We start from the raw sequence: 20734 nt of genomic DNA, 5'->3' as shown, positions 1-20734 counted from the left end.
CATGAATTTTTTCGTCCATCAGAACATATCTGTCACATTGCGTTAATACCTGCTTACCTATAAATACTGCTTTTTGTTAGTTATTTGCTGGGTGTCTACTAGTCAGGCAACACTTTTTGTCTGCCGGAGACGAATTTACTGCATAGTTTAGGGGTCTGCATTCAGTTATTACCAATAATCATAGACTTTACACCTAAATTTGAGACCAAGGGTCCCACTCCGATGCTTGTTTTGAACTTCGTGAGCATCCTAAAGTGGCTCCTTATACTTCTCAACCATTTGGGCAAAAAAAAAAAAAATTCAGAAAAAATCAACAGTTCATGAGTTTTCAAGTCGACAATAAAGAATTTCCGAGGTAATTGTGAAAAATGATTCTAACCATGTCTTCTTGCAAGGTAACTTAAAAATCTGAAAAAATAGGCAAGATAGTCCTTTTCCTAACCAATACAATGCTGCAAAAATTTTGTTTATCTAAACTTTAGGAATGGTCATAACCTTATTAGACATTAAATTTTAAAATTTTTCATCCTTGTTCATTTTCGGGAAAAAACGGGCGAGACTAGTCAACGAAAGTATCTGGTTGGAAACCTGCCAGGTTACCGCTAAAAAGTTCATTTTGCTGTCCATTACGGAGTTTTTCAAAACATCTCTTCACAAGCATTCTAAATATTTTGCGCACGATTTGACCACCGTATTTTGTTATTTTACCAGTGGGCAACTTTTCTAGCTAGTAGAAATGAAGTCAAGTCTATTTATGAGTCAGATAGACGAACCAGTCAGAAAAAATGACTATTTTATCACTTCCTTATCCATATTTTCAAATTGTGCTTGAAAAAACCTCTCACTTTCCTCTCACTTCATGAAACAATAATCTTCATTTCTATTGAAATTTTAACTTACTATTTTGTGCTCTAGGACTTCTTAAACGATTAACCATGTGAACTTTGGTCGAATACTTGATTTCCAGCTGTTTTTTGGGTCTCCCACCGGAAGTTTTCTGAATTTTTCCTAGAATTATGCCTAGAAAAATTTGTCAATGAACTTTAGTATTGGACGCAATCTAAAAAACAACTTGACAGATTGTTGCCAAATTTGTGCACGTACGCATTACATTACATTACTAGGTAGCTTCACTGAAAATTTCATCAATTTCTATCCATGAATTCAAAATTCACGAAACAAAGTGTTGCATTTTTTTTTCAAACACACTTCTTACATATATTATAGTTTCTCGAAAACACGAGCGGCGCATATTATCTACATGGGGCGTTATATAAAATTTCCTTCTAATTTCAAATCCAAAGTGCATAAAATATAAACAGTTGTTTTAAGCAATTATTTCATAAACATTTAAACCCGTTAAGCTCGTAATTTGAAGTGAACAGTGAACACATAGTTTTTGTGAAATGCCATCACGGACCAACAGACCACAGTTGTTCTAATAATTTTAGCTGATTATTTATACCAATCATCAAAGCGTAGTTGATTCTTTCGCATCCAACTATAAATATAATAGACTCAACTACAAACTGATGATTGATTTTCAAAAATCAAGTATGAATATAATAGATTCAATTGTAGTTATATAATTGATTCAACTGTAAATATAATAAATTCAACTGTAGTGGTATTATTGATTCAAACATAAATATAATAGATTCAATTACAAATGTATAATTGATTATAGGTATTGAACTATAAACATAGTAAATAATATTATATTTTCATGATTGATTGTCTGGTACTTGAATAGTAAAGTGTGCATCAGTATTCATCAGCAAAAAAAAAAACGAAAGTGTGAGACCAATACGTATTCCCTGCAGCGATCGTAGTGCTATTTTTAGGGCTCAGCCGGCAGTTCCTGACGTCGGTGGCAAAGCACAAGCGCTCTCCGGCGGCGATAGGGAAACATTTTCCTCTACCAGTTCCTGGCAGCGGTCGTGTAGTAGGCCGACAGTGATTGGAATTGGGAATGGTACACTTACTCAGGCAGCCCGCGAAATCGACGTGGGTCTCGACGTTCCTTTACGTGATCCTGGAAGGATCCCACAGGAAACTAGCATTGGTAAATCAGCGATTGCTGTGAATGAGGGCGTCTTCCGGGACCGATTAGTTAAGACGCACAATTAGCTTGGCAACCATGCATCAACATGCAAAAAGTACAACAACAGAGGAACCAGGATATCGGGATTTTCGGTCAGCTTTTCTAGTATCGTGGCGGCTAAAACAAATGAGATGCAAAATGCTGATATAATAAATTAAAAAAAAAAAACTTAAACGTAGCCATAAAATTATTCCGAAAAAAAAACCTTTTAAGTTATGATAACTTCCAATATAAACCAAATTTAAACTTACAGTTTACCTCATTCAATCAATCATAGAAATAAAATTGAATCTATCAAATTTATAATTAAATCAATCATATTATTATAGTTGAATCTAGCATATTTATATTTCAATCAATAAAATTATCATAGTTAAATCTATCATATTCATAATTGATTCAATTATATTAATATAGTTTAATCTCAATCATACAACTATAGTTGAAAATATCATATGTATTATTGAATGTACGAAATCAATCAGATTGTCTATTACATGTATTGTTGAAATTTTGGTAATTATAGTTGGTCGAGAATCAATCAGATATATAATTGAATGTAAGTGGATTATTGTTGGAAAAACCATACTTTTTTCTCCGTGATCACTGGGTCCTTCACTTTTTAAGTAAAATTGCATGCCAAGGTCAGACAAACATTGTACATATTTTCATAAATCCCAGGAAATGATTTTTTTTTGCCAAGAATTTACCACTTCGTGGCATTCTTCCCTATTCCCCATAAATCGATTTTAGTGTAGGATATCAATATATATAAAAAGCAGTTTCTGTATGTTTGTTTGTTTGTTTGTTTGTTTGTCCTCTATAGACTCAGGCGTCTTAAGAGCTAGAGAGCTGAGATTTGGCATGTATGTTCATTAGGACCAGGAATGATGAAAAATGTTTTCGGATTTTCGGATGACCCCTTCTGAAGGGGGTCGTCCATACAAGACAAATATTGTTTTCGCGATATTGACGTTATTTTTCGTCGGATTATGATGAAAATTTGCACATGAGGGTTTTGAGAGATGGCCAATCGATTTCAGGCATTGCATTTTGGGTCAGGGATCGGCAAAAGGAGTCGTCCATATCGACTGTTTATTGTTTTCGCGATATTGACGTTATTATACATCAGATTGAGATGAAACTTTGCACATAGTAGTTTCGAATGACGAGCAATCGATTCGAGATGCTAGATGCGGAGTCAGGGGTCGTCCAAAGGGGTTGTTCATATTAACATTCAATATCTTAGTAATGCTGACGTTTTTATACATCGGATTTGGATGAAAATTTGCACATAGGAGTTATTAGGGACGAACAGTAGATTTCACTTATCTAAATTAAAGTCAGGGGTCTGCCAAAGGGGTCGTCCATATTAACAATTCACTGTTAATGCGATATAGTAGTTATTATACAACGGATTTAGATAAAAATTGGCACACGAGAGTTTTGAGGGACTGGTAATCGATTTCAGGTATTAAATTCAGTGTAAGGGGTTGGCAAAGTGGTCGTCCATATTAACCTTTCCTTATTTTTGCAATATCGTCGTTATTATACATAGGATTGGGATGAAAATTTGCACACGGTAGTTTTCAGGGACGGGCAATCGATTTCAGATGTCAAATGTTTTGCAAGGGATCGTCCACATTAAATAAATTTCCACTGTTTTTGGCAATATTGACGTTATTATGCAATGGATTGCTTAGAAAATTTGCACACGGGAGTTTTGGGGGAAAGTTAATCGATTTCAGATATCAAAGTGTGTATAAGAGGTCACCAAAAGGGGTTTATTTTTAGGCAATAATTGCGCTGTTATGCAACGATCGAGTCGAAATTTATACACGGGGGTTTTCGTAACGGTCAATTGATTCATGATTTCAAATTAAGTAGCAGTCGTCAGAAGAGTGATCGTCTAATATTTTTGCGATTATTACATAACAGTGTATTCGGAAGTGCATCTGGAAAAAGTTTGGCAATTGGCTTTCATACAAACTGTTCATAACATATTCCAAGTTTAAAGCGAAACGGAGTTCGTATGGGATCAGCTAGTAATTTCATATTTTCTGCTATGTGTTCCTGTAACCAACGGTATTTTTATTGATTCTTTAAAAAAACACTGTTGACCGAAAGATTTGAGTATTTTTGATTCTCTTTGTCATTGCTTAGTTGCAGTAAAACTTTGTACATTTACATTTTTTCATCATAGAAATGTAGGGATTGAAGGGATTGAAGGGATTAAGTTTTCTTACATTCGAAAGCGCCCGATACACCTAAGGGCTTGCAATCTTTTCATTAGGTTTTTGCAGTTTGAACATATGCATTTATTCCAATCTCAATTTAAAGAACTTTTAAACAAACTTGAATATGCACTGGTACCCATAAAATCTACATTGTAGTAACATTTGGTAGAAGGGTTAAACAAACAGCTTCCATAAAAGCTAGAAACTTTACAACTACCCATAGGAAGTGACTCATAGACGATTCCGGCACACATTCATCGAGCAAACTCCAGAAGGTCTTTGCCTTTTTTCCGGTGAGCGCTAACCGATAACTTATTGTTTGCATTATTAATAGTACGACGGTTATTAGAAAAGTTGTATTTTTCTAGCACCCAGTTTGCTGGGGGTTGGCTCATTTGGCAGTTCGAGTAAACTCCCCCACCTTGTAGGTAAATAGTCATAGTCCTAGTCCTAGTCTAGGTAGTTAGCTTCAGCTAGAAATTCGAAACCCGATCCGTCGAGGGTGACAAACTGGTTTGAATTGGATCGGATTACCTGCCCCTTAGCGTGATAGAGCTCTTGCTAATGGCGTCAGTTGTTGACACATAATTTATTGGAAAGGGATAAGTTTTATCTGCGTTTTCTTACTTGTTGAAATGGTGCTACTACGCCGGCATCGAACTTTAATAACACCACGCGATGATTGATGACGGTGTATGTGTACTCGTTTTTTGATCTTGAAATCGAGAAAAAGAAAAAGGAAGCCGGGAAACGTACCGGCGCAGTGGATGGCTTAATTATAGTGTTGCATTTGTTTGAATAAATATTTCATCATAGTTGCGTAGACAAGATTGAGGACAATGTCCGATGAAATTAAAATCAATGCTGAATGAGTCTTTGGATGCGTGAATTTCTACTACACCCACAAATCAGACTCTACTCCAATGATGATCTTCCTTAGAGGTGGAACTATTGGCAGAAGATTCTATGCCAGGCCGGCACTAACAAACTTTCTCATCGCTGACATTGTCCTCCCAGCGCAACTGCATTGCACAAAACATATCCCATATCCCATCACAAGATAAAGCAGGATATAAACAATCAACCAGAAAGGATATTATCGTATGATGTACCAAGCGCTGTGTGAGTACATTTTTTATTTCCAACCCCCGGCAAACAACCATCGGCTAAAATGTCCGGCAGTGAGCAGCTGTCTGTGTATGTATACCGGCGTTGGGTTTGATTTTCAGTTTTATTATTTTTTTTGGGATGAATTATCCAACCGGATGTAAATTCCATAAAATGTTGTCATGCATCACTTTGCCCGAGAGTTTTAATCTTTATGGCAGTAGTGCTTGCACAATCATATTATCTTTGGTAATTTCGTCCCGCTTCACCTAGACTTTAAAGTTGACGTCAAAACCAAAACTATCTAACGCCTTTAAGCCGGTCCTTCAAACTCAAACAGTTGTGACTAAGAATTCCCGAGGCCAAAAGTCACCAAAATTTTTTTCCTGAGTTACTTGGAGTGTAGAGTTTAAATTTGACCATTTGTCTACTTCACATTTCAGAAATTCAATATTTGTAATGAAATGTAAGGGTTTTTTTTTTTAAATATTGTTACATATGAATACCTAAATTCATGACAAGTAAATGGTTATACATTTTGCAACTCCTAAGCTTAACATTTTTCATGTTCTCTTCAGTTTCAATGTGATTAAATATTTGAAAAAAAAAAAAAGAAATAAGTAAATAAGGTTATGGATTTGGGAAAAGTAACACTATTATCTGCATACAATGCAAAGCAATTACATTCTTTCTTCTCTCTTCGCTTGGATAAAAGAAAACACGGATATAGTAGGTAAAGCTTAGTTCTTTTAGAAATGGGACACATTCTTTTGCTAATAGCTCGTTTACTAGTAATCGAACATTCAAAATTTTGACAGCATTTTGTTTCCTGTGAAAAGTACTATCCCTCCAAAATTTAGGCGTTTTTGAGATATTCACAATGCAATAGAAAATGAAAAAAATAATTTTGAACAATTTCCTTCAAAATCCATCATTATCAAATTGATAGCTGACAAAACCCTTGATTATTCAAAGAATTACTGTGTGTAAGTGGTGGGAAAGTATGCGAACACTGTTAAAAATGTCCACAAAGTTCAAATCAAGCATTGGAATAAAGCACATGATCGGCAACTATGGTTAAGGGTCATCAGGTGAGTCAAGGCTCAAAAAATCTAAAACTAAGTGTAAAGCGTTGAAATTTCAAAAAAAAAATTCTCCGGTAAACTGAAAGTGACATCCCAATGCAACTACTTACAACAGTTCGCATTACGTGGTGTTAACAGAGCAATAAAATTATGGAAGTGTAATATTTTTCCAGCTTTCAACAATTGATAAGCCGCAGTCAAATAACAATTAGGTTCTATGTCTGTGGGGTGATGGCCAATTTGATAAGGCACCATTGCTCTACAGGAAACTTGAAAACTCAAAGGCTCGCAGACGTCTGGCACAGATAACCTTTTTTCTGCTACTAGATTAAAACCAGAACTTTTTTCATAATCCCGAAACGTATAAATCTCAATTCGAAAATAAAAAAAAATCAGCTGGTTAATTAAAGGTAAATTTTATTATTGGTGTTTTATATCAAAATTTACAAAGTACTAATTCAAGTGTTTGATTCATTTTAAAAAAAGTACTCACAATTCAAGAAAAAAAAACTAAGTTCTTAAATTGACTCAACTTATTCTTATCAGTTTGAGCATTGATAGGTCGCTCAGTATGAATAAGTGTGGTAATCAATCGACACTTGTAGCGTCCAATCGATAACTGATGTATTCCGATTGCGGTTATGAGCAGGACCCGATATTTGTACGATGAATCAGTGTGGATATTTCAATTTTTATTTAACTAAGTAGAATTTATTGAAATGGCTAGAGATGTACCGAATATTCGGTCGGTCGAATACCGCCAAAAAAACTGTTAAGCCTAATATTCGGCTCACCGAATAGTTGGGCCAAGTATTCGGCCGAATATTTATTCAATTTATCAAATTTTATACACTAACAGATTTGTCAAATTTTTCATCTGATGTTAAATAATTTCCTAAAATATCCAAAAGTAATGTTGAGAAAGTTACAAAATTATCAAAAACTTATGGTTTCAGTAAAAGATCTTAGGTGTATCCGTGCATATTTCACTGTAGATAGTTTTTTACTTTGATTATCGTTTATTCCAGAGTTTTTTCTACATATCCAGGCTTGTCAACTAATTCGAGAAAAGTCAAATCTGACCGGGTTGGCCAGATACTATTTGAATTTTTCTGGATTTACCAGGGTTTATTCATATTATTTGCTCAATCAAATAAATACTCAAATTTTTCTTCTAATTTTTTTTAGATTAGGCGTTCAAAAACGATTTGTTAGAGTAAATTTAAATATAAACACCAATTTTTCTTTATCCTCTAGATACGATTTTAACCCTGCTGCTGTGATTCGATGAAAACATTAAATTTTAAGTAATTTTCTTTCTTTTTCCTCTTGTATGTTTGAGAATAATGCCTAGGTTCTGTTAAGAAATGCTCTTTTTTCGCAAATTTTTCAAAAAAAATCGTCCAGACCCGGCCTTGTGGATTCGTTTTGTAAAAAAAGTGGTTTTCTTAAAGTTAAATGTTAACGATTTTTGGCAGCTATTTTTAAGACATCTAGCTAAAATTCGACATTCATCTGATTCAATATAAAATAAGCAATTTCAAATAGCTTGGCACTTGTTTTGACATGTTTGTTCCAGATTTCACTGGAACTCAATCTCAATCAAAACTTCCTAGAAGCGACAATTCATCTTATGTCCTTCTAACTATTGGTGACATTTTGAAAATGAAAGAGACCTCTTCTTGAAGAAGATCTGATGAAATATACATTTTGTTGAAAATAATCGACTCAAAAACATAAGGTGTATTAAGATGGAAGAAGTAGAAGAAAAATGAAATTGTCGCTTTTTAATTTCTATTAAAAACTCAACAGAATAGTCGACCGAATATTCGGCCGAATATTCGTTTGGCCGAACAGTTTAAAAGATCAATATTCGGTATTCGGCCGTTCGCCGAATAATTACCACTATTCGGTACATCTCTAGAAATGACGAATCAGAGTGGATATTTCAATTGATATTTTGATAGGTGGAATTTAGTTACCTATGATTTACGAAGGAATTCGAAAAAGTCGCTATTCCAATTGTAAAGTATTCGTTCATACACATGTAACTAAATATCTTTAAAAAAAAGATTTATTATTCTTCTCCAGTCTTTTTTCACTTAGTAAAGGCGTAGCACACATAAGTATTATGTTGGACTAGAAGCTTAACTTTCGATTTTACGATATAGTGAGCGAAACAAGAATAGTACCACTATATGTTTCGCTTGTTAAAATATAAAAACATCGTCAAAATTTGTTCTACAATCCCCCTTATTCTGTGCCGCGCGTGAGGTGACGATAGTCGAGTTGAGTCGGAGTCACGTGAGTCTTGTCACCTTATTCCCGAAGCCGATGTGACAGAGGTTCATGCCCAACTGACTACTAGATTAGGATAAGAACTCAAAAAGTTCATTCAAAAAGACGTTTCTCGCCTAAAGCGACTACTGGAATCGGGTGACTAGAGTGACTCGACTAGCGTCACCTCACGCGCGGCGCAGAATAAGGGGGAATTTTTTTTTCAATTGTTCAACGGATAAATCGAGCATAAGTTTACTTTTTTTTGATGAAGCAATTGGCGTTGAGGATCAACAAAAAAGGGTGTGAAATAAAAATACCACTTATGTTTATCTACAAAATCAAGATTCTTTCTTATAATTTACTGAGGAAAAGTGAATCATAATGCCTTCACAAACTATTTGAAAAGGTAACTGCATTTTCAGGCGTTTTTAGTATTCCAAAATTTTTTAAGGGGTATTAAGAGATTTTCCTCTAGCACTGAGGAATCTGACATTTCAGCTTTACTACTTTATCGAACTACTTTTGTTTTCATTACATGACGTGAAATGATGAGACATAGATACTATGCTGAATTTGAATCCAAAAATACAGGCATTTACTCAAAAATATGTATATTTTAATCAGTCAAACACTATTCTTTCAGTTTAAAGTCGTAGATGGCAGCACTATCTTGCTTTCTATCGGAATTGGGGCCTATTTTCGCTTAACCGGAATTTATTAAGGTGTGCTGGATGATTTTTTTTTCAAGAAACATGTACTTGGTACAGCGTGAACGCCTTGGAAATTCTAAGATCACCTGATCGAATAATTATCAAGGGAATAATTATAATTGCATCAAGGTCACTAAAACGTGAATTTATTGGTCCAATCTCCTACTTTCAGATGGAACTTGATGGCCATCTTGACTAACAGTATTATTGATATTATTTGCAATTGACTAGGAAGTAAAGTAGAACAGAAACTTCGACGGTGGATTATACTTCTGCTGGTGACTTTTTGCAAATCCAGAAAAGCTTTTTTCGGCGTAAACTCCAACAGAACTGTGTTGGGAATGTACCTCGAAATGGTGAAGATGGGCCTTAATAAACCCGGGAAATGAATATTGAGACTTAATTTGGCTTTAACTTCAAGATAGTCATCTACGACTTGAACGTGGGAAAGTATAATTTACTGGAAAATAAATTAAAGTTTTTAAACTCCAACCTATTTTTTTTCTGATTCAAAATAAACCAAGAACGTTTGTTTTATTATTCACTCGGACAAAAAGATGTAAAGCCAAATTGATTTTATGAAAGAAGAATGATCTAAGATGGAATGGTGCAATAAGTTATTTGGCAATAGGTTGTTAGACCGAATAGATGCTAGATCTAACGACTATTCCACCTAACGACAATTCGACCAAACATTAATTCGGTCAAATAACCAGTTGAACAGTTGCGGTATTCAATATTAAATTCATTCTGCCTTCAGGACATAGTTTTTTTTGGGTTTTTTTACGCTTAGCCAGTAGCAGTTAGCTGCCACTATTCCCGGAATGTGTTGGAATGGTAGCAGCAGAGTAATATTGATGATTTAAAAAAAAGTCTTATTCCACCAAACTGTCCACAGTTTCGTCTCATCGAGAGATATTGGGCAATAGTCAAGAGTAAATTGGAATGGGGTGGCAAATTCATCAAAGCAAATGATCGATACGGTTGATTTTGTATCTGTGCAGAAATTGATGGAGGTATTCGACGAAAAGTGTTAAAATTCATCAAAGCACCAGAAAATTATTTTTTTTTTGTATTTTTCCATAGAAGTTTAATGAAAACCCTAAAAAAAACATATTTTTGCCTATTTTGTAAGTGATTTCCTCATGGAGAAATCTGAAATTGTATGTTACGGTTACCCGATTCTACTTAACTGGTACAAGCGGGGATTCCAGTATTCAAATTTCAAATGGGATGATTATCATCGGGAGCATCCCGTTCGTTCAATTGAACTACAATAACCAGATCTCAAAAAGAATAAATGCAAAAATATTTCCATGTGATGATTGCTGAAGTTATCTTTAAGCCTGGTTCACACTATGATACATGACCGAGATTTTGTTAGCAGAAATGTCAAGCTCATTTTCGTATCCCATACTTTTTGGAAGACTTGAGGCACGCAACTATTAAGTTCAGATAGAGACCTTAAAAGGATTCAGCAAACCAAAATCGTTTTTATTCGAAAGATAAGTATCTTTTAAATTTTGTCTCAAATAAAAGCAAATAACCTTAGCTAATATCGACTTCATGACACATCATCTAAATATATGGTATTGAAAGAAAACTCAACATAAATTCAAAATATCCAATAAAATACGGATACAAAATCAATTTAGAAACGCCTCGTTAATTTTAAGTTTCTACTATCAACAGGCAAGTCGTAGAAAATATGACTACCTACTAAAAGATTATTCTTTTACGTAATTATGTACATTGTTTCGTAAAGTTATCCCTGGTTAACTCTTTTGAAATAAATACAATTAGGTAGAAGACAATAATAAATGTTCATCATGGTAAAGTTGGATGCATTTTTCCTGGAATACAATTAACGAGAGTCGAAAAAACCCTTTACATCACGCTACCGTCACGCTGTAAACAACCAGAAAATAGAAAGAAAAAAAAACAGTGTTGGTGTCAAAAACTTGTCACGAAGCACTGAAAGTATCGTCATATGAGCAGATCACGTTGGAGCGCCACCAATTCGATGGGCGACAGATCGTGATCCAAGGTAGCTGCCAATTACCATTAATCATCACCCCCTTCTTCCCATCAAAACCATCGGAATTTTTCCTGGTCCGACTCCTCCGATAGCTCAATTAGTTACCTGTAGATGTCAGCAGCCGAAAATCGAAACAGGTACATTTGCTGATTTCGGCCGTATGAAGATTCTGCAGTTCCAGGTACAGATCACAGTCCGGATCGATGTAGACCGAGGCACGTTTGCTGAGATTTTCCAACGAAATACCTTCCGGCGTTTTGGCGACCATTTTTCACCTTCACTTGTTCACGGTTCTCACACAATCACTTGGAATTCTTCCTTTCGTTTCTTCTTCACTGGGGCAGAGATCCTTGAACTTTTGTGCAATGATCTTTTTATATCATTCGGATTAATCTTTATCTACACTTGAATTACTTGTTGAAGATCAACAACAACATCGGCGCCGAGAAAGGAGATGGTAATAACTTACTCATCCTGGCGTTCGATTCACTCTTGAGGGAGGCTATAAATAGAACCCTTTATTAAAAACGGCACATATCTCAACTCTTCGTTGAACCCAATCGGAGCCAGACTCGACACCGAAAGCGCGCGACCGACTGCAGCCGTAAACCACTTTCTCAATTGGCACTGATCAAAAATCCATTATTCACCGTCCAAATTAAAACACCATCAAAATCAATTTCCCCAGCCACAATCTTCAGAGCTTCGATTCGCACTCGAAATCGACCTCGATCACCGAAGGAAAAGATTTTCCTTCGATTGATGATCACCAAAAAAGACACCAAACCCAACGGAAGAAGATGATCACACATACGGTTTGGAACACAGAAGAGAAGGTTAACAAAAAAAAAAACGAATCACTGGGAATCGAAACGCGCTGCTGTAAACAGTTTCGCGAGATCAATCACTCTCGAATCAATTACTACTACGCATCGGCGGAAACAAATCACTTCATCACAATGTGGTGCACCAAACTCCGGTTGAAGATTTTTCCCCGCAACTGAGGAGCGCTCGATCGCTACCGCTGCCTCTGGTGAATGGAGTAGTCACGATTCGTTGAATTGGGAAAAGAAACACACGTCCGCTCGCGATCACCGGCTGCTCTCGACTGATGCCGATAAGTGCAGCTCAATCGAACTATTAGCTAGAGGTGATAATTTAGTATACACCCACCGCGAATGAATGGGGCCTCTCAAATGTGTGCATTCAATCGCCGCTTCATTTTTGAGAATGTGTAGATGTTCAACTCAGTGCCGGTGATATCGTTTTATCATCTCCGTCCGATTCTGACTCCGTTGAATGGTTCAGGATGATAGTATTGGAAGATTGAATCGGAATCAAAGCCGGTCGTCAAAATACGAGCAACACAGACAACGGGTGATAATGATTAAACACATAACACTAGCCAGTAAATTTCGTGCTCACGTTGTAAACATTGTATGATTGTCACAGGAAGCTTGAAAATTTTTACCTTCGACGATATGTGGATTAATTTTGAGTTTATGCATCTTCAGACTTGATAATTTCAAACGTGTCTTCCTACGAATTCCGTTTTACAACCATCGAAAACTTTCGTTTCACAGTGTAACCGTGTTGTTCAAAGATTTAAACCACTACAGTGTAATGCCAATTGACACCGATGTACACAACGATCAAGAGTGAATGTTCGTGCGAGTGAGAATAACACGAATCGTAACTCGGTGATGAGAATGAAGGAAAGGTAAACAAACAACCACAATCGATCGGGCTGCTGAGTTCTACTGCTGCAGTGCCTGTGCTACATTTTGACCTGTAAAGATCAAACGTGCAGTATTGGATTGGAATATGTATTCTCGCTAGCATGGCAGGCAGTAAATAGTATTCTTATATCTGATAGCAATCATAAAAGTTGCAACGAGAAAAATTATGTAAGTTATTAGATGGTTTAAGAATCTTGTATATTTACACTCACAAATCAGACTCTAGTCCAATAATGAACTTCATTGGAGGTGGAATAATCGGTATAAATTTTATGCCGGATCGGCATTAACAAGCTTTCTAATAAATGACATTGGCTTCTCAGTAGAACCGAATTGCATATGTCTGAAAGAAACCAAATAATACATATCCCATATCCAATCACAAGACAAAGCAGGATGGAAACAATCAGCCAGCAAGGATACTGTCGAATAATGTACCGCGAGCTGTGTGTGTGTGTGTGTGTATGTAAAACGGCCCGCAATAGAAAACAGTTTTTAGTTTCCCATTCCCACCCAATTCCCCCCCATTCTCATCCTTTTCCAGTGCGTTTTTTGGTAATCGGCGGTGGCAGAAGGATTATGACAAAAAACTTTCGTTTGCTAACCGACTCAGATGGTGCACTGGGTAAGATATAGGATTGACAAGCCAATATGAGATCTTGCAGTGAGTTCGATTTTCACTACGTTCTTTTTTTTGATGAATTAAACAAACGAACACACAAATATAGGATCTCAGTGAAACTTCATGTTTATTTGAAGAGATCTAAATTCTACTTGAGACTAAAGCGTACATCTTTCAAGGATACAATGGCTAGCATCTTACTTACGCTAGCACCACCAGCCCACAGAGAGAGTATTATGTATGCGGTGACCGAGACTCGATCTCATGACCTCTGGCTTAGAAGACTGAAACGCTATCCTCTAGGCCACGCCCAGCCAACATGAAATCGTAATAGAAAAGATAATCCAAATCGATTATTAAGAAATTTTCAATAACCACCGTAAATGATATTGAGTGATTTTCTATCATTCATTTACGACAAGCTTTGCCTAAAAACAATTGAGCCGGGTATCAAATTAGTCAATTCGTAAATATGTCTCCAAAAAGTTGGGAATATGCTTATTCGACATTTACGATTTGAGTGAACTGATTTACGATAAATGAGCGGTCCATCGATTGAAACTCTATCCGATCTCTCTTCTTCTTCCTTTGACCAGTTCGTAAAAAGAAAATCTCACCTATGGAGCTATAGCGTGGATCAAATCAACTGATGAGTTGGCATCGTGGTAAAATAGCGGGCTGCAACTCGGAGGGCTGGAGTTCAAATCTCGGTCGAAGAATTTTTTTTTCCGTTTTACTCAAATTACTTAAAATCGTTTATTTTGATGATAAGTTTTAATAGCCGTTAAATTTATTATTTTAAGTATGTTCATTGACACGTGCCCGATTGTGTATTCACATTACACAATCCAACTGGCCTGCTGTGTTTAGGAATCTGTTGATCAAAAGTCGATCACGCTTCCTATACAGATTAGTCTGTTGTTCGGCAAAGGCGTACCACCACACTTCAATGCTTTCCAATAAAAAATGCCCTAGACCGCAAAATCCAATGCCAAGTTAAATCCAAGAAAATCCAAGAAAGTGCAAATTGACAAAAAGTTCTAAAAACTTGAAAATTCTTCAAAAACTCTGCGTTTTGTTTTTTGAAAATCTACAGATGCGAAAATGTGTCGAAATTCGTCAACTTTTCAATCCTTTTTTTTCAAAATTTATCTGGTGTAACTTAAACAATTTTGACGGTTCATTGATTATAAAGTACGGTTTTTACACCACTTAATTACATTTTTGTGGTCATGATCATAAAAAAATTGGAAAAAATATATAGCTTCTAACTTCAGATTGGACACTATGTGAAATTTTTTTGAGCATTCCATAGCTGATCTAAAGTCTTTTTGCGAAACATGTTTTTCCGGTTTTTTTGTGGACTTTGGATAACAGAAAACTGAAGTATTGTAGCTGAATATTGTCTGAGAAACATATTTGAGTTACATTACGAAGTTTCCAAAAATATAAATTTTATAAAAATCGGTATGGAAAAAAGAGAGATACATATATTGGTGTACCGTCGAGCGATAACCGGACCCTACGTTGTGTGCGAATTGACACTCCAGGATACGAAATGCACAACTTATCGATAAAAATTTGGTATTGATGAGATGTGTCTGAGGATCTCTCATGGGTGTTTTAATTGGCAAATTCTATCGGGAGGTAGCGCTTATTTGTTTCCCTGATCCTGATTCCTATGCTTGCTGGAGGTTCTTAAAATCTCAAAAATCCATCATTGTTTCCCTGTTCATCAAGACGAAGTATGCAACAAGTTGCAAAAAGTGGTTATTTTCAGCATGAGTCGAGTGGATAATTACATCGATCTGGCTGAAAAAAAATCGAATTTTGCAACGAGTAGCATACAAAATTATGGCTGGTGTTGAAAAAACCTACTTCATGAAACTTTTTGCATAAATAACTATTTTATAGCTGTTCTCTAAATTTGTTTCTGAAGCATGATTTTTTTAGTTTTTTCATCGACTATAAATCACACAAAACTAAATGATTTGATCTGAATATTACTCATCTAGTGGGTTGTTCCAACGTAAGAACTTTTAACTACACAAAAAACACACAACGTATTACAGGATACGACACTTAAGAACGTTAAATCGTGTCCTGTAATACGTCGTGTTATATTTGTGTAATCTGAATATTTTCCGGTAATATTTTGGACATACGTTACAAGGGTTCTTATCAGGGCCGTAGGAAGAACCGGTTCATGTAGGGGGGGGGGGGGAGGGGGGCTGGGGTTTGATACAAATTTTTTTCCTCGATCATTTTTGCTTGAAAAATGCATGCACAATGCACAAGTGAAAAATAAAATTATATGTATGTACTAAATACAAGTTATTCAGGTTAATTATATTGCGCATTAGAAGTTATTTATTTTTGAAAATAACTCCTAGGAGTTACTAATTTTTTTCATAAAGTTTTCAAAAATAAGAAGACATGTGATACAGCGCAGTTGGTAAGTCAGTTGCCTCCTGAGCTGATTTCCGTGATTTCGAGCACATGAACACAGTTGTTCTTGTTTTTCCAGAGAATGTTTTTCAATGATGTAGCAACGATGATCTATGAAAAGGATTTTGAACGCTTCATTTAGAAGAATATTTTTTTTTTTGGTATTTAAATTAGCAAGCTTATTCTTTTGAACCACACGCATAACCATTTTAAGCATGGGTAAAAATGTATTAAATACTCTGAAATAGTTTAAAAAAGAAATAGGGTTACGGTTAAAATAAGGTTTATTCTCTACTCTTGTAAACTAGATTAAAATATAAAATTTTAGTAAGGACCTTTGATTTTGAAGAATTTGCAATAAATGTAAATAATATTAAAACAAATTTCCAGCTGAATCTAAAATCTAGATTTTTCAAAAAAACAAATTCTTTTAAATGAATCTAGATCTGATTTTTTATATATGACTAGCTGACCCGGTGTGCTTTGCTACACCTTTCAAAATCGAAAGATATTTTCAGAATTTATTCAAATTTTTATTGTTTTATTAGCATTATTTTAAATCAAAATATAACATAATTCATAAGCAACCGCTATAAAATGAGAGCTGCAGGTGGAGTTTCGAATGCTACACAGAAATAACTTAAACTAATATTCTCAATCTTGATTTGTGTTAAAGATCTGTTAATTTTAATCTGTTGCTTTAAGCTCCGCCCTAAAAAAGGAGGGTTCCAAAAAAATCGTACGCAAACAATCCAACTAATAGAATATGGTTGTTTTTGCTTAATATGTTCTGAATTTATGCTAAAAAACTGATAAGAGAGACCACCCTCCCCCCCTGTCTTTCCCTTCCCCCTGCTGAATGGAGATCGTGATTTTTAATAATCATACCCATTTTTTTCGTTCCCAAAAACCTTCTTGTATCAAATATTGTTCCATTGGTTGATAATTTTTTAAGCTTTGCAACAAAATTTATATGGAACCTCCTCCTTTCTTCTCCTCTTACTTTTTTATGCCATATTTGTTTCCATTTGTTGGCTTCGTTAGCATAAACTGAGAACTTATGCTTAAAAAATTGTATTGGGTTCAACCCCCTCCTCCTATTTTCCCCTCCCTTTACATGTTAAGTTTTGTCCGTTTCTCGGATTTTGTGAAAAATCCACAGCAAGAAAGGAATTGTTTGACATTAAAAAATTCTCGTATGGAAATACCATCCCTTGCTAAATTTGGTTTTATTTGCGATTTAAATTCTTGAGTTATGCATTAACATGAAAGGAAGTACCAACCCCCTTCCATTCGCCCCATTGAATGGAGGGGTGAGAATTTAGTATTCATAAAAGTATTTTTTGTACTCACAAAATTTTTGATACCAAGTTTAATTTCATTTGCTCTATTAATTCTCAAGTTATGCAAAAAAAAAGTATGGTAGCCCCCCCTTTCCCCTTTATAATAGAAACATTTCTCGTATCCAAATACCCTCACATACCAAATATGGTTCAAATTTACTCGATCAGATCTCCAGTTAAACTGAAAATTGTAAGGGAGACCTCTTCTCCCCCTTTTCATCCACCTTTTTGAAGGATTGAGGGATACCAAATATTCAAAGAAGCATTTCTCGTACAAAATATCGTTCCATGCCAAATTTGGTTCCATTTGCTGTTGTAGTTCTTGAACTATGCAATAGAAATTGTATGGAACTTCCCTCCCTCTTTCCTTTCTTCCCGCTGGAAGAAGGAAGGGGTCTCAAACAATTAGAATATGTCATGTTCCCAAATATCCGCCCATGCCAAATTTGGTCCCATTTGCTTGATTTCTATTTGAGTTATGTAAAAATTAAAAAGAGGGGCCCTCCCCCCTTTATATCTCCCTACTGGAAAGAGGGTGGGGTTTCAAATAATCATAGAAATATTTTTCGTATCCAAATACCTTCCCATGACAAATTTGGTTCCATTTGCTTTATAAGTTTTTTGAGTTATGTAAAAAAATATGAAAGAAGCCCCTCCCTCTTTCATCTGCAAAAAGGGAGAGGTCTCAAATAATCATTGAAATATTTTTCGTATCCCAATACCATCCCGTGCCAAATTTGGTTCCAATATCTTGAATAGTTTTCGAGTTATATGAAAAATTGTAATGTAGCCCCCCTCCCCCCTTTCTATCACCCCACTGCGAGGAGGGAGGGGTACTTAATATTCATAGAAATATTCTCCGTTCCCAAATACCACCCCATGCCAAATTTGATACCATTTGCTTGATGGGTTTTCGAGTTATGCGAAAAATTGTCTTTTGTTTGGGAGGCCCCTCCCTCCCTTCATGAGAGAGGGAGGGGTCTCAAACCATCATAGGAACCTTCCCCAGCCTCCAATACCCCCACCTACCAAGTTTCACGCAAATCGGTTCAGTAGTTTCCGAGTCTATAGGGAACAGACAGACAGACAGACAGACAGACAGACAGACAGACAGAAATTCATTTTTATATATATAGACTAGCTGACCCGGTGTGCTTTGCTACACCTTTCAGAGTCAAATGATATTTTCAGAAATCATTCAAATTTTTATTGTTTTTGGTATTATTTTAAATCAAATTATGACGAAATTAATAAGCAACCACTATAAAATGAGAGCTTCAGCTGGAGTTTCAAATTGCAACACAAACCATAACTTATATTCTGAATCTTGATTTATAAATTTGTTTTAAAGATCTGATAATTTTCATCTGTTTCCTTAAGTTTCGCCCTAAAAAAGAAGGGTCCCAAATTAATCGTTCGTAAATAATCTAACTTATAAAGTATGGTTGTTTTTGCTTGATATGTTCTGGATTTATGCTAAAAAACTGATTAGAGAGCCCTCCCTGTCCTTCCCTTCACCCCCTGCTGAATGGAGATTGTAATCTTTAATAAATATTTTTTTCGTTCCCAAAAATCCTCTTATATCAAATATAGTTCCATTGGTTGATAAGTATTTAAGCTTTACAACAAAAATTGTATGGAGCCCCTTTCTTTCTTTCCCTCTCTACACTGTAAAGCATAAGAGTCTATAACAATCGTAGAAACATATCTCGTAACCAAGTATCTTTCCATGCCATATTTGTTTCCATTTGTTGGCTTCGTAAGCATAAATTGAGACTATATGCTAACAAAATTGTATTGGGCTCACCTCCCTCCTTCCATGTACCTTCTCACTGAAAGGAGGATGATGTGTCAAATAATCATAGAGTCATACCAAAATGATTTTCCATGTTAAGTATTGTCCATTTCTCGGATTTTGTAAAATAAAAGTTAAATGTAAGCTTCCCTCTTCCCTTCCTATATTCCATGCCATGCCAAATTTGGTTTTATTTACGTAGTAAATTTTTGAGTTTTGCATAAACTTGAAAGGGAGTACCATCCCCCTTTCCGTTCTCTTCTTTCATTAGAGGGGTGATAACTTAATATTCATAAAAGTATTTTTCGTATTCAAATACTTTTTGATGCCAAATTTGGTTTCATTTGCTCGATTAATTCTCGAGTTATGGAAAAAAAATGGAAACCCCCCCTTCTTCCTTTATATCTTACCGCTTAAAAGGTACGGCTTCAATTTATAATAGAAACATTTCTCGTATCCAAATACACTCACATGTCAAATATGGTTCAATTTGCTTGATCAGCTCTCCATTTATACTGAAAATTGTAAGGGAGACCTCGCCTCCCCTTTTTCATCCACCTCTTCGAAAGAGTGAGGGATACCAAATATTATAGAAGCATTTTTCGTACCCAAATATCGTTCCATGCCAAATTTGGTTCCATTTGCTGTTTTAGTTCTTGAGTTATGCAGTAAAAATTGTATGAAACTCCCCTCCCTCTTTCCTTCCTCCCCGCTGTAAGAAGGAAGGGGTCTCAAACAATCATTAAAACATGTCACGTTCCCAAATACCCGCCCATGCCAAGTTTGGTTCCATTTGCTTAATTACTTTCTTAGTTATGTTGAAAACTATAAAAGAGGCCCCTCCCCCTTTATATCTCCCTACTGGAAAGAGGGAAGGGTCTCAAATTATCATAGAAATATTTTTCGTATCCAAATACCCTCCCATGCCAAATTTGGTTCAAATTGTTTTATTAGTTTTTGAACTATATAAAAAATATGAAAGAGGCCCCTCCCCCTTTCAACTGGAAAAAGGGAGGGGTCTCAAATAATCATTGAAATATTTTTCGTATCCAAATACCTTCACATGCCAAATTTGGATCCAATATCTTGATTAGTTCTCGAGATATATGAAAAATTGTAAGGTAGCCCCCCTCCCCCCTGCCTATCACGCCACTGAAAGGAGGGAGGGGTGCCAAATATTCATAGAAATATTCCTCGTTCCCAAATACCACCCCATGCCAAATATG

At 35.6% G+C, this 20734-nt stretch overlaps 1 protein-coding gene across 6 annotated transcripts in view; it reads right to left on the bottom strand.

Moving 5' to 3' along the window:
* LOC129759672 (GTPase-activating protein skywalker-like) overlaps positions 1-20734 on the bottom strand; it is a 150365-nt gene that overhangs the window by 61326 nt on the left and 68305 nt on the right. For 3 of the 6 annotated variants that reach the window (XM_055757184.1, XM_055757181.1, XM_055757185.1), the window contains exon 1: positions 11667-12674. The exons of 1 other annotated variant lie outside the window; for it this stretch is intronic. In XM_055757184.1, coding sequence (XP_055613159.1) covers positions 11667-11829 — 163 coding nt within the window. In that variant the 5' untranslated portion in view covers positions 11830-12674. Of the gene's footprint in view, positions 1-11666; positions 12675-20734 lie in introns of those variants that run through there. 2 more of the 6 variants (XR_008740212.1, XM_055757182.1) reach the window with 1 other exon arrangement.

The sequence above is a fragment of the Uranotaenia lowii genome, unplaced genomic scaffold (assembly GCF_029784155.1).
Source record: "Uranotaenia lowii strain MFRU-FL unplaced genomic scaffold, ASM2978415v1 HiC_scaffold_24, whole genome shotgun sequence".
Taxonomy (NCBI): Eukaryota; Metazoa; Arthropoda; class Insecta; order Diptera; family Culicidae; genus Uranotaenia; species Uranotaenia lowii.
This window is presented reverse-complemented; position numbering and strand designations above follow the sequence as displayed.